Source organism: Numida meleagris, chromosome 23 (assembly GCF_002078875.1).
Source record: "Numida meleagris isolate 19003 breed g44 Domestic line chromosome 23, NumMel1.0, whole genome shotgun sequence".
Taxonomy (NCBI): Eukaryota; Metazoa; Chordata; class Aves; order Galliformes; family Numididae; genus Numida; species Numida meleagris.
In genome coordinates this window covers 2,975,601-2,990,360 of record NC_034431.1, presented here as the reverse complement: position 1 = coordinate 2,990,360, position 14,760 = coordinate 2,975,601, and the positions used below count along the sequence as shown (strand labels likewise).

At 42.3% G+C, this 14,760-nt stretch overlaps 1 protein-coding gene and 1 long non-coding RNA gene across 10 annotated transcripts in view; one reads left to right on the top strand and one right to left on the bottom strand.

Annotated features, from left to right (window-relative positions):
- The window catches only part of LOC110387723 (zonadhesin-like), a 113,412-nt gene that overhangs the window by 42,508 nt on the left and 56,144 nt on the right, over positions 1-14,760 (bottom strand). For 8 of the 9 annotated variants that reach the window (XM_021376207.1, XM_021376205.1, XM_021376210.1 and 5 more), the window contains 5 exons: positions 13,380-13,462; positions 13,002-13,087; positions 7,637-7,734; positions 6,306-6,461; positions 2,940-3,016 (listed from right to left, as the gene is read on the bottom strand). In XM_021376207.1, the coding sequence (XP_021231882.1) occupies positions 7,698-7,734; positions 13,002-13,087; positions 13,380-13,462 (206 nt within the window). In that variant the 3' untranslated portion in view covers positions 2,940-3,016; positions 6,306-6,461; positions 7,637-7,697. Of the gene's footprint in view, positions 1-2,939; positions 3,017-6,305; positions 6,462-7,498; positions 7,735-13,001; positions 13,088-13,379; positions 13,463-14,760 lie in introns of those variants that run through there. The other variant, XM_021376211.1, reaches the window with a different exon arrangement.
- LOC110387729 lies at positions 8,855-10,873 on the top strand. Its single transcript, XR_002432669.1, has 2 exons — positions 8,855-9,923; positions 10,507-10,873. It is a non-coding gene; the product is annotated as an uncharacterized LOC110387729 (long non-coding RNA).

Below are 14,760 nucleotides of genomic sequence, written 5' to 3'. Positions count from 1 at the left end.
GATGCAACCCTGCAACACACCAGCAAGAAGTATGTGAGGTGCCAAGCAGACTCATTTCAACACCTTGTCATTTAGAAGCTGTCAGGAAGGATTTGTTTTCTCTTCTGCTTAAAAGACAGGAAAAATATGAGGAGAAATGACACAGGGAGCAACAGAACCCTCTTGTCACCACCTGTAGATTTGCTGTACTCAGTCAAAACAACATTTTCAAATTCAAACAGGAAGAGAGAAAATAAACAAAAGAGGAGGTTTGAGAGGAATACTTGGAAGATGGATGTGATATATCTGTTTTTAGGATTAGCATATGCTCCCGACAGAGAAGTAGAAGAATTGTGTCACAGTGATATCTGTAAAACTAGCAACTTATGTCTCCATATCCCCTTGGTGCAAAAGTGAATGGAGAGGAATAAGGACACCGCATTACCCACATTTCCCACACGATTCTAGGGTAAAAAGCCACCCTCTAGAAGATTATTGGTGGCAAAGAAAAGCAGCTTATGGGCTACAGCAAAATCCTCAAAACCAGCAAATAATTCTGAAACAGTCTGCTCTCGTAGCTGTAGGGTCATTTCTACTTCTAACAAGTAGCCTTCTGCATTTCAAATCTTGCTTTACATCAAAACCCTCTTCAGAGGCTAAGAGTAGTACACCACCAAATATACCCTCCATGCTTTGGCTGCTTCTAACTCCATCACGCCAACATTTTCTCTGAGATGACAAGGTGTACTCAGCAATATATCTTCCTATATCAATGCCTGAACAGACCAGTCCACACAGGAGGTTAGCCAAGCAACTGGAAAGTTAAGAAATGAGATGATGAACATCCCAAAACAGATGCAGGAAAGGCAAAGCCCGCTGTTTCCAAATCTGAGTGAATTTCCACTATTACGTAAGACGTCAAATACATTCAGACAAAATGGACAAACAGCCCAAAGGTGTGGAAAGAATGAATCCCACATTCACTCACCGGCATGCATAACGTTTGTTAGGGCTAGTAAGTCTGGGAATTTCTGCATTGGACAACATGGGCCATTGCATAACAGTAAACAGCAGGTAGGACCTCTCAGTCCAGTATAACCATCCTCCATTGACATGTAAGCTGTGAGGTTGTGGTATCTGATGCAACTGAGCATGGAACTGTCCTCAAACAAAGGTCTCGTTTAAGTAAGCTCAGAGAATTATGCTGTACCCATCAGACAACAGGGACTATTCACAAGAAAAAGTGCAAAGAAAGTACAATCCATTTGCAAACAGATGTTAATTCAACAAGCACAGAGGCATCCTCCCTTCAGTCCCATAGTAGGTTTTTAAATGTCAATACTTGGGTCACACATCTATTTTTACACTTACTGCTGCATCATTTACTCTATGTCATCCTTCTTTATATCTAGGCAAGATACACACACTGTAATTCAGATCACGAAAAACAGAGCTGGACTGTTCTTTGTATTATAGCTGATAAGAAAATAAGCTGCTTTCCTGGTCTGGCCTATGTACTGCTTTTTCATTTAGTCTTGCAGAGCCTTTCTTACAAGGAGACTTCAGCCTTGCATAGGTTACTACTAGTGCAAACCAGTATGATTATCACGTGAGGGGTTAGAAACATACAGGAACTGGAGCCATGGACCACAATAAACATTTCTGTGCTAAATATTAAAAAAGAAAGAAAACATAATTCCTACACTCAGTTCTTGCTTTAAAAAAAAAGCCTTTAAAATTCCTTCAGCCAGCTCTGTAACTTCAACAGGATTAAACATTGCTCCCCCACAGTCAAGGAAGTAGCAATAACTCAAAAGATATGCAAAGCAGAGGAGCAGATTTTGAACTGCAAGTTAATACACCTACAAGGAGGCTGTTTCTTTTAAGGCTACATCTATGTTGCAAGCATGCAAGAGTTAAGTTCCTAGCTCATAAAAAAGAGAAATCTTTCCTAAACACAGAACTGTGCTTTCTTGCTCCAGCCTCAGCCAGACTAGACAGGTCAGATGCCCCCACTGATTGCACTCAACTTCACAGCTTTCCTTTACCTCCCCCTCTTAGCAACATCACCTTTGCACAGTTCTCTCTAGTTTAAACTAGCTCTCACCATCCCCACCTCCCATCTCCAAAAAACCCCGACACCTTTCCCCTTCTACATGCTATGTCACTCCTGCCTTCTGGTCAAGCAGCAGCCAGCTGAAAGCAGAGAGCTAGCTTCAGGTGAAGCACTGCTCCTCAGCAAACGAGAGACAATGGAAGGATGACAAAAAATGCTGTGCAGTGAAGTACGTAACACGTACACAGGTGGGCTAATTATGCTAACTTCTCTGCTGTGAGGCCTGTATCTTGGCCCTGTTAGTATGAAGATTTACTCATAAGAATACTTCATATCATAGTCTTATACTTTCAAATATGTGGCTTTGGAATCATTCAGCCTTGAGTACTTTACCTTGGGTTGGTCAAGCTTCAGGATGGTAACAAATAACAATACTTACACCCTCTGCTTTAAATGAGCGAGAGCTGAATTTCTTATGTGTAGCATACTTGAATTTTTCCTTATACTCAAATACATAAGTGCTTTTTGGCAGTAGTAGCCAAGAGAAACACAGTATCTGTAGCATGCAGTCTTTTTAGTGACTCCTTTATGTAGACCACGTTTCCTTCCTTGTGAATCCATTTTACAGTCCTCACATAGGATACGTGTCCCCTCTCAAAGCTGTTAAATTAATAAAATCAATTCTCAGTGATACATTTTTAACCACATAATGTGGTTCAAGCGCTGACAAATCGTTTGAGAGAGCTCGTGATGCTGAGATTTCATTGAAGACTGGAAGGAGACAGTGAAGACTTGTATCTCTACAGTATAGAAAATGCCTTTGCTGCCATTAACACATAGGCAGGGTTCACCTTTCTAAACAAAAGATGCTGCCAAATTACACAGTAGAAATTGTTGTTGTTACCTTTCCTGGTGGCACCACCTCTAAAGCAAGGAATCTTTTTCAGCAAACACCACAACACTGCTGGCCCATGTCAATCTCTGCTAGAAGGGGAAAGAAAATACAGAAATTAATCTTCTTCCTGCAAACATTTTGCAGACAACTGCTGCTCTCGCTGCGGTGTCAATGCTTGCTGAAAATAGAAATGATCACAATGGATGCTGGCACAACCACACAAAGAACTCAGGACTGGCTGCCCAGCAGGGTAACAAATTCTCAAGGGTCTTACTGCAGATCTGTGATGCATCAAATTAAATTAATGCAAGCACATATGTAAGCCTTAAGAAGAGAGTTAACGCTGTGCTCACTGGGGACAACTACAGTGCCACTATAGGGCCTTCACAGAATCTCAGAAATGTCCTTAGCACTGCACAGTCTTGATTTGCAGGGACTCCAATGATGTGTTCCAACCCCATCCTCTGACACACACACTCAAGACGGTGCTGCCTGCACTCGTTTCTTCTGATGCTAGTTTTTCACAGAGGAAAAACACCATCTCTCAAGTCATGCCTTACTATACCTGCTCTAACCTGATCAGTTCATGAACTTTTTCCAAATCATTATTTTGCAGTGAATGAAAACTAGTCCAGACCCACCAGCACGAAAGACCCCCTGGGAGCAGATATTTTCTGGCAGCTCTGCACACCCCATAATCGCTCAACCCATCTAGCTTCCAGGTAACAGGACCAGAAAACACAATGCAATTTGCATTCATAATGGCATGCAATTTCTTGCCCAGACAGTAAGCAAATTTCCTTCAACTTCACATTGTGAAGTTTATTTTTAAGCTGACAGAAGAGCTTTAACCTGCAGGTGCAGAATTTGAGGCTGTAGATGAAAAATAAACACAGAAGTGGTAGTTGCAATGGTATTTATCCCCAACACTGGCTACCTAACAGACTCACTGATGAACCACAATCACGACAGCAACGTGAGCTCCAGTACAGCAACATGAGCTACCATTTGTTACCTGCGAGATGCTATCTTAAAAGCTCATTTGGCATCATTTAAATGCTCACATTGCTAATTGTGCTATTTGGGAAAACAAAGTTAAATGGAATCAACTGTAGCTAGTTTGGTGCAGCTAAATTATTGAGGAACTTCCAGAAGAATGCCAGCACGTAGTACATTAGTACGTAGTATTTAAGAACTAATGTGAATTTTTCTAGCAGAGCTTTATAGCAAAGCAGCAAAAAAACCAAACAATTTGGAACCCTCTCTTTTCTCTGACAACCTACTCTGAGACACTGCTGTGTTTTGTAATCAATCCCACCTTAGCAGCAACATGAATTGCAGCAGGGAACAACTCTTTCTGAAAAGACTAAAGTACAGCTTCCCTCTGACCTGACAGACTTTTAGAACTGGCTGGACGTTTTGACTAAAACGTGTCAAAAAACAGTTGGAATGATAAAGAATATCTGAATATTCATGTTCTTATAGCCCCTTTTGAACACACAGAAACTGGTACAAAGCTCTTCATTCCAAACCGTTGCAGTGTTGAATGCGCAGCCTCTGCATTTTTGTGATAAGAGATTATTTTAATGCCTTAAAGCAGTCTCAGCTTGAAGACCACTGTCCCTGCTTCAGATAAGGATTATTTCCTAAAACCTTAAGAACTTTCCTTTAACAAAAAAGCAGTTGCCAGGTGATCCCCCAAGCAAAGCAGATCTACTGATGCTGAACTCTGTCAGGGATGCTCATGAAGTGACTCTGTATGGATCTGTCCAGCAGATAAATCTCTGACAGCTTGTTTTCTAGGAAAAAAAGAAACCTGGCCTAAACATGCACCACATCTGCTACAGAGAGGGGTTTCTACGCATCAGAAATACAAGTCAGAGTCCCACAGAGACAACTGCTTCATTTGACTTCAAAAAGTGCAGGTCATGCCTTCGTCCATGAGGAAAACCTAAATATCAGGTCTACCTCCTAACTGCAGTACTGCTTCCTTTGCAAGCTCAGCTCTCACCTCAGAAAACTCAAGAATTATGTTGTCATAAGGGTCAAAGTCCACAGGACTTTAGAAAGTCACTTTGGAAAAAAAACAAAACACTAACTGCTGCTTTATTTAGTTGGTCAATTTGGTCAAAAGCCATCGCTGTTAACTCTGAAAATATAGTGTTCATTGGATAGGAACAATTAACATGGTAAAGTTCAGTGTTTGTTAGCATCCTATGTAGCCAGGGGGCATGTAGAAGGCACTCAGCTGAGAACCAGTGGAAAGAAAAGCCTCATTTTTAGCAAGCAAGGCTGGAAGCATGCCCTACCTCAGGAAAGAGTACATCAGGTGAAATAATTAAAGTCCATCCTGCCTAATTGAAAATCTTTACCATCTAAGAGTGGCATGTGTTGTTTAGAAGGGAAAGCCCCATCATTCTGGCCTGGTCTGGATTTCCACAAATACTCATTCCCTGTAACCCTGCATTCACTTTGAAGGGGACTGAGAGAACTACACAATTCTGAAGTCAGGGAAATCTACAAGTACAGATATAAACCAGTCTCTAGGATCATATTTTAGCTTTCTAATACTCAGTGCTATAGTCCTACTTCAAAAAGAAGGCCGTTATTGCAGAGGTGGTTGGCTTTCCCTTGAAGGCCTACCTCTAGAGTCAGTGTAAACACGTGGCAGCTCCCACATTGCCTGCTCAGTTTCTCATCAACGTGACTTAGGAGTCAATACACTTTGGAATAAACATCCTTCAATATTAATACTCCAGGTTATTAACCAAAGAGAGAAAGGCTTTTCTATCTGGTAACAACAAAGCTCTTCCTAAAGGAAGGAAGCAGCAGTAGGCCAAAGCCCGTTCCCAGTCAAAAGCACAGCAAGATTTGGCAAGGCTGCTGAGATGAGCATTAAGCAAAAGCAGCCTCCAGTTCTGTGGAGGCTGCTTGGTGCCTTGCAGGCAGGCAGCTCTGCTAAGCTGTCTGGAAGCACAAAACCAGAGTTGGTGTGCTGGCAAGTCTTGACAAGTATGAAGTAGAAGCTTTCCTGTGTTGTCAATAGCTTTTAAGATGAACACCATAGATGTTCCTCATGACAAGAAACACGTAGAATAGGGTGTAGAAGAGATGAAAAACAGCAAAAATGGCAGCAGATCTCTTTGCTGAATGAAGTGGGTTTGACTACTGCGAAATCTCTGCCCTGCAAGTCAGCTAAATCACATGCTGCCATGCTGTCAAAGCTCTCTTCCAACTTAACAGATCCTTTCTTAAGAAAAACAGTGATACTATATTAAATATGACACAAACACCATGGTCTTATAGCTTCTCGCATAAGGTAACTGTTGTTAAGGCTCCTCCAAATTTCAGCCCAGGAAAAAGCCTCTCACTTACCCTTTCTGTGTGCTGTAGTAGAACTCCACTATTAGATTCAGTAGAACTCCACTATTAGATTCATAAGATTCAGCCCAACCTTGTTCCAATCGCAGTGCAAAAAGTAAATGGTACTTTATGAGTCCCCTTCTGTCAGCAGGCAGGATGAGCCCTAACCTGAAAAATCATCACACAATAAAAATATTGCAAATAATTGCATTATTTATTTTTCCAGCCTATGAATTCTTCAGTCATACAACAGTTCTGTTTTGTCCCACCGTGCCAGCCCCGCATAGTCTCCATACTTCTCCAGCCACTACTCTTGTAAAACTGGAAAACAGACAACTTTTTGGGCAATGCAACTGAGAAGCTACAGGAAAAACCACATTGTTCTGCGCGGGCCTACCCTCTTAGGCAGAAATTCCTACACTGTCAGTTTGCCACGTCTGAAGGCCTGTAGGAGTGCTTTACTGTCCTGCACTTCAGAGGCTTTTCAATGGGGCAGCTGATGCCTACATGTATTGCTCCCTATGCTGCAATAATCTCTGCTGCTGGCCTTGTTCAGACCTGCACCTCAGTTTACATTATGTACTCAGAAACTACTGCAATCTTCTTCCATAGGTAGCATTAATACACTTTCAGGGCCATATTCCTCTGGAATCTCTGCTCTGCCTCACATGAAGCATCAATGTATGCTATTTTTGTCAACTCAAGGAGACGAATAGCCAAAAACCATTCAAAATCTGCCACAGATCTGCAGGTTGGTGGCAATGAAGTTTCATAGCACAAACTTGAAAATCTTGCATGAGTGCAAAACCTACTTGTTTGCCTTCACCAAAGAGCTTGTTGGAGCAGGCCACTAGGAGATTCAATAGGAATATGCTGTAATATCTAGTACAGAATAGTACAGAAGAACTGCTACAGCTGACAGACACCAAGACTATACCTATTAAATGGGGAAGTAAACAAAGAAAAACAGCTCATGCAAGTCTTAACTTATACAACACTTAATTGTCCACTTTCAATGCTGCTGTCTTGGTAAAAGAATATGGAAAATGAATAGTTTTTTGCACCAACTAGATGTAATGATTCACTGATTTTAAAGGCAAGAAAGGGCCGCTCGATGAGGTAATTCCAACAAAAAGCTGAAAATCAGAACTGAAGCAGAAAGATACAGAAGGAATGAGAGAAAAAGCAAGACATGAAAGGTGACATGAACTGAGGGGAGATGGAAGCAACTGAAAGAACAGAAGGAAAGAGAGAACTGGAACTTGTCCTTAAGTAACTTCACTGAAGTTCAGTGCTGATGAAAATCCCACAAACAGTACCATTTATCGAGTAAATAAACTTACCTCTAGTAGATTTCCTGACATATCTTGTCCTGTCTTTTGGGCCTGCTTTACAGCCATTAAGTCAACATCTCAATGATCTCCCTGGCACTCTCAGAGGTCTGCAAATAAATAGTGTGCACTTCAGCAGGAACAGTCCTAAAGAATCCTAAAGAGAGTGTAGAAAAATAAGGCCTTGGAAGAAAGAATGAGGGACAGGAAGAGAAATGGAAAAGTGTGCTGAATGGATGGACTATGTAAATTGCATCAGCAGTGCATTAGAAGCTCTGCACAAATAAATCTGAAATAGTGTACTGAATAAGAGAGTAGATGAGATCCATACGATAAAGCATAGGAAATTCCCCCAAAGCAAAAAGCCTCATAGCCTAAAGAAGGTGCCTTTATTTCTCCTGGGAGTAAATGTGGTATCAGGGAGTCATGGAAGGAGGAGGGTTAAAGTTCAGATACCACTCACAGCAGTGCCTTGCAATCATTTATTATGAGCTTGGTTCTGCTACTTGCCTGCAGGGAGGGCTGCAAGGAGGAAGCAGCCACAGAGATGTACTGAAGTTATGTGACAGAAAGAGGTAGAAAAAAATATATACAGCTATTTTTAAAGATGCCCACGGTGCTAATTCTCTGCAGCTTTCTGCTTTTTTAACAAGAAAGAAAGGCTGGTTTGTGAGAGAATTTCAAAGTACTGCCTTATGAAGACAACCAATGTAAGGAGACCCGAGGAAGGGCAACAGCCAAAGAAATGGCAAACTAGCCCAAGAAGTACACAGCAACCCATCACAAAGATCGTAATAAGATCCTATAGAATAACACCAGCTGGACTCGAACAAAACCAAAACCAGGTAGTGAGTCCTACGTCATGCCTGAGCAGAGAGCTCCTGCACCATGTCAAACCATGAGATGGAAGAGGCAACCAACTCTGACATGAGTCTTGTTAGCACACACACACTTCAACAAAGCAAAGGTACAGATTGGGTGGTGAGACTCATAAAAAGGGACCCACTTGAGTTATGACAACGTCCTTGATCTCAGATTTTCACTTAGGTTCCTCTCTGAAATAAATTAAGTAGAGATCAGTAGAACACGTTCCACTGGAGAATTTCAGTATTCTGCTGTAGGCTTCATATTCATTTTGCAGGAAATAACTTGGAGACTACAAAAGCTTTTGCTAAATTCCTTAACATATTGTCATACAAAGAACTTCTCAAAGGATGTGCCATTGTGGAGATTGCTAACACATGGCAGTGCTTTGCACTTGGTCTTCTGCCTAAGGAGGTCCAAGCGATTTCTAGAATCAGAGCCTGAATTCTTCCAAGACTTGGAAAAGAAGCCTGATGCACTGCTGTCACTGAAAAACAGTGCAGAGAAGGAGAGCAGAGACCTACTCATGCTTTTAGTTTACACAGCCTCAGATTCAATTTCCCTCTGAAGTTCAGAGGCTCCCAAAGCACAAACATCAACAGCTTTACCCCAGATTTTAGTTACCAGCAGAACTGGAGGAAGAAGCTATTTGTGGCACCTTCCCTATTAAAACACGGAAGTCTTCAGGTCAGAAACACAATGCTGTACATTTGCATTTCAGGTATCCAGGTCAGTCAGTCAGTCTGGGAAACACGTAGGGCTTCCCCCATCCTGACTCTCTGCCCTACTTTGCCATGTTGGGAGCAACACAGCCCCAGCTAGAACCAGTCTCTTCTCTTTATAGTGGATGAACTGAATTTTGTTTTTAGTTCTCAGAGGGCTCAAGTCAACTGTGCTAGATTAGACTTGAATTGCTCTACACTTTTGTCAGGAATAGCCAGATATGAGTTAGTTTTGAGGCAAGGTAATTACATCCTGAACAGACAGAATGTTCCCAGGATAAATCTCCTCCCAGTTCCCAGCTGGCCAGCTGTAACCAAACTTTCTTTACAGGGTACACACCAGGGCAGGTCAACTGGGGTGTAGGAGAACTGCCCCCCCACATTAGCACCACCCAATGAAGTATGAATAGCAACTGGAAGGGAAAGTAGCCGCTTGGCTGCACAGCCTCCTGTTCAGACTGCAGCTGGATCCAGCTTGCTCGTTGCTGAGATTAGCTTTTCCCACAAGGTGAATTTCTCCTTGAGTCCAGGATCTACACAGCCAGGTCTCAAGACTGGTCCCTCCCAGTCCAGAAGGTGAATGTGGCCGGAAGAAAAAGTCACGAAAGAATAAAACCCCAATGGGAGTAATTCTGCTGCATGAATACTTCCTTTCTGAGCTTGGCTAAGAGTTTTGAAACTGCAGTTTGCTAACAGAGGGTGGAGAAGCCAAGGTAAGCAAAGGATTTATAACACCGCAAAAGTCTTCCTCATTCTTAGTTACTGCTGACCTACAAAACACAGGCAAATGCACTAAAAGAAAACTGTTTAGGGTAGTAAATCATTGATTGGGGACATTTGCTGATGGACTTAATATGGATTAAACAGTATTTACATCTAAAAGTCTAAATTATTTATCCAGGAAAGAATTCAAAGACTGCTCACCTAGTTTAGTGCACTGTTTCTGCAGAAAGGAATAACTTGCTTCTCTGACAAGACAGAGAAGAAACAAAACAGGTCCTGACCTCATTTACAGCAAATAAATATACTGACATTTCATGCAGGTGGAGTAAATCCAATTGCACAGGAGCATTATTAAGAGAGGACCCCATCTTCTTATTTCTCCAATTTCTAACTTCTTCAGAAGCGTCATAACAGAAATCCCAACCACAAATATCCGCTCTTTCTTCTGATCTCTCCCCTGGTATCATTTGTGAGCACATTCATTATCTGGCACTTTTCTAAAAAGCTGTTTAGCCCAGGATCTGCACACTTAGGACTCCGCTAATTCTCGCCTCCTGCCTTCTGACACTGCAGTTAAAGCTCAGCCTGCGGATCCCGACGAGCTGGGTGCTTCAGACAAGCTGCTTTGGAAAATGCTGTTTCTTACACCCACCGAAAAGTGGATGACCTCAATATCTGGCATTACAAGCGGTCTCTGATTTGGACAGCACATGGACTCAGGTTTTTTCAGCACAACCCAGGGATCAGCTGGTACCTCCCCTAGCACCGCTCACGAAGGGCAACCTATCAGCCCTACACGCAATGGCCCTTCTGTGGAACTTCATAAGAGCTGGGCACGTGGAAACCACCAGCTTTTAAAATGCCACATTCTTCTTGTTATCTGTGTTTGGTTTGGCACATTTTCTCCAAGAAATAGGCCTGTTAGCACCTTTTCTCCTAATCTTGTGGTATTTTTCCAAGAACACTACAGGTGTACACTCGGTATAGCCTTGGAATACGGAATATAAAGTTGTTTGCTCTGTTGCTCATAGGTGCAGGAGTGATGGGCTGCAGTACATTTCTCAAAGAGAACAGCATATCTTCTCTGCTATTTTGAGGCTTTGATTTCTCAGAACTTAACTGACTGACAGATGGATGAGGGGGAAGATAGGGAATTAATGCCTGTTGCTTTTGTTAGATAGGAGTGTATTTTTATGGGTTCTCTTTTTGAGGGTCTAATACTGCCAGTCAAGAACAGACAAAAAGGAAAACCAAGCTTCTCCTTTTTCCGTTCAAGTTTCTTACAGTTCTTCTTATTAGAAGAACCAGGTAACCGACTTTATTAAGAATGCAGGACAAAAATCTTTTCTTAAAGATAAGTCTTCTAGGCCTACATGCTACTCTTTCAGGGTGACCTGTTTTCTTTCCAAGCAAAAGTTACTCTGGAAAACGATCACCTCGATCTGATTTCCATTTCCTCAGGCTTCTCTTAGGAAGGAATTCCGTAAGAAAACAGAATTGAAGAGAAAATAAGGAGACTTCCTCCCAAAGTAATTGCTATTTCTGGTGCTACCACACAGAAATGTTGTTTCCCAACAAATTTTAGTTCACAAATCCAGAGCAGGTACTACTTCTGTACTTCTCTAGTATCAGCAGAATATGCTTTTGCAGCTCCATCACTTCATACCTTTGGCAACTGCCATCAGCAGTGCAGCAAGTCAGCAATGTGATCTGCAGTGATCCTTCCTGCATCATCATAGCACACCTTGGAGCTTCTGAAGATCTTACAGAAAATAAATGCTACCCCACTGGGTGCAAAGTATGCATTAACAGAAATCAGAACAAATAACACGTGGGGGACTGAGAACAGATGAACACTATGTGACCAAAACTACAGACTTCCTCTTTGATTTTAATGGAAAAGAGTTGTTGCTTTTACTTCCAAAGCCAGGAACAGTTCATCAAATTGCTGGGTGAGCATCAGCTCCTTGTGGCAGATATGGATTCCATGACACAAACTATTAAATATATCCAAGACCACCATATAGAGCTCACATAAACAGCAGCAATTTTCAACATACAATCATCAGCATGTAAGGACTCCTACTGGTACATCCCAACAGCCCTTTTCTTATGTGTGGGCCAACATTAAAAAAAATACATTGTGGAGATCGTTTCATTTCATCTGAAATATTTTCGCAACAAAATAATCCATACAAAAACAGGCGTTGCAATTCTGAAATTGTTTGCAAACTTAATCTGAGATCAATGTATCACTGGGTGTTTTACAGAGGGAAGTATGTAAAACCTAATTAGGTTTTACAGCCCTTTTTTAAAGAGGAACCTTGAAGAAGAAAGGTTCATCTTTTACTTTTGCAAGTTTATCTTAAATATCATATGCAGTTTTAATATGTTTCTAATTTTACAGTGCATAAACAAGTACTCAGCATAGCACACCAGCAAGATTACCTTACAGATGGGACAAGGTCCATCCCATGGAGCTATGACCCACTGACAAGTGATAAACTTATTTACCAGGTAGGTCAGGTAAAAGTTGAGTTAAGGGCACTAAGGACACGTTAATTTCAGCAACTCTAGAGAACCACTAAGTTAAAGATGAATCCATTACAAGACTGCTCCTGAAAGCAGGGGGGCTGCAGTCTGTCCTTCTGCCAGTTTCTGCAATTCAGCATGCAGCCCCATGTCTGCAAGGATCAAGGCTTCACTGGGAGAAGTTATCAAGCATGTATCTGGCTTCCATTGGACTCACTGATAAACCAGCTTAGCGAGATCACTCTTTCCTCATAAAAATGAGGCACTTACTATTTCAGGCCTCTTGGAATCTCCCAACAAATTAGGTACTTCATCAAGGAATAAGCCAACAAATATACAGATGCCCTCCAACAACTCTGCCAAGCAACAGCTTCAGTTTGACTCTATTAGAGTTTCCTACTTTGTTTTGAAGGGGAACCCACAGTTTTGTTCGTGTTGCCCTGTGAACTGAATGAGTCCTTTTACCTGCAGCAGAAACACAATACGCTCATGGATAGATGCGGGGGCCCAGCCTCTCATTTAGGCCTGAGGCTCACCTTCTGTGGATGGAACCTTCAAAAGCAAGACTGTTTGTCTGCTGTACTTGGTGACACTTGTGAGTCTTCCCACTTTGCCAATTCAGCTGGGGAGAGAAGAGGAAAAGAAGCTGATAAGAAAAGGCCAAGTGACATTCTAGTACTTCCAGGGTACACTCCATATAAGTTGCAACTCCAGTACTTCAAAATGAAAAAGTATCAGCAAGGATTTTCTTTTTTTTTTTGTTTTCTTTCCTTTTTAGTTTTAGAAAGAAAGACTTCCTATTCCGACTATAAATTAAAAACCTTTTTTTTTTTTTAGGCTTTTATTCCTTCCTGAAGAACAAAACTGACGTGTTGCTCTCTCAGGTTTGAGAACAAGGTTACAAAAACACCTACCCCAGGTCTCAGTCCAGGAACTTTAGAGTGACAGTGGTCTTTCAGTAGTGGCATGAGCACAGCTACACGGGGACCTTCAGGTCCTGCAAGAGATAAAACATGGCGTAAATCCAGCAACTTTTGAAATAACTTTTTTTTGGAGGTTGGAACTGAGATGGTTAGGAAATTTCTTTTCTGGATGGAGGCAATTCTAGCTTCCATTAGACCATTTCCAAAAGTAGCATGAATTTCAGATACCCAATGAAATTCTCAATGGACGTTTTCTTCAGATTACATGTTTTTGTTGGACCTTTCCTTCCACTAGTATCTGAAAGTTCCTGGCTCTATATCAATGAGAAGGGTTAACAACATGAGCACAGCCAAGGAGGGCCTCAGTAACTGCAGCAAACACTACCATTAATATTGTCTGGCTTTGTTAACTGGGAGACCTGCTAACAGTTTCACACTGGAAAAGAAGCAAAAGCACCCAGCTTGAGCAGGTATTATTTCAGAACTTAGAGCCATGCACAGCCATAAACTGAAGAGGTCTTTTTAGGGATCTAACCATACCTTTTTCTTCCAAGGTAAGTGACCCTGGACTTAGTCAGTCTTATCAGCAGTCTCGGGGAAACAGCAGCCTTCCAAACCCGAGGGGACTTCAGAGCTACTCCACAAAGCACTTGACTTCCAGATTTCAGACAGCACTGGAAAAAGAGCTATCAGCTGTAAATACTTCAAAGGAAGAATGAAAGAAATGGTTGCACCACTCCTCATTATATTTCATTGAATCACAGAATGGCTTATATTGGAGAGGACCTTAAAGATCATCTAGTTCCAACCCCTGGCCATGGCCTGGTTGCCCCCACCAGCTCAGGCTGCCCAGGGCCCCATCCCTCCTTGAGTGCCTCTAGGGATGGGGCACCCACTGCTCTCTGGGCAGCAGCACCAGCACCTCCCCACCCTCTGAAGAAAGGATCTCTTCTTCACATTTAACCTAAATCTCCCCTCTTTTCCTTTAAAGCCATTCCACCTTGTCCTATCACTGTCAGACTGTGTAAAAAGTCAGTCCTGCTCCTGCTTATAAGCTCCCTTCACATACTGGAAGACTGCAATGAGGTCTCCCTGGAGCCTTCTCCTCTCCAAACTGAACAAGCCCAGCTACCTCAACCTTTCTGGAGCTCCTACAGCTGCTCCAGACTTTGATAATCTTCGTGGCCCTCCTCTGGACCTGCGCTAATTGCTCCACATCCCTCCAGTATTAGGGGCCCTAGGCCTGGACACAGCACTGCAGATGGGGCCTTCCAGGGGCAGAACAGAGGGGGACAACCCTCTGCCACCCTGCTGCCACCCCTCTGTGGGTGCAGGAGCACCCCTACCAGGCTGCAAGCACACACTGCTGCCT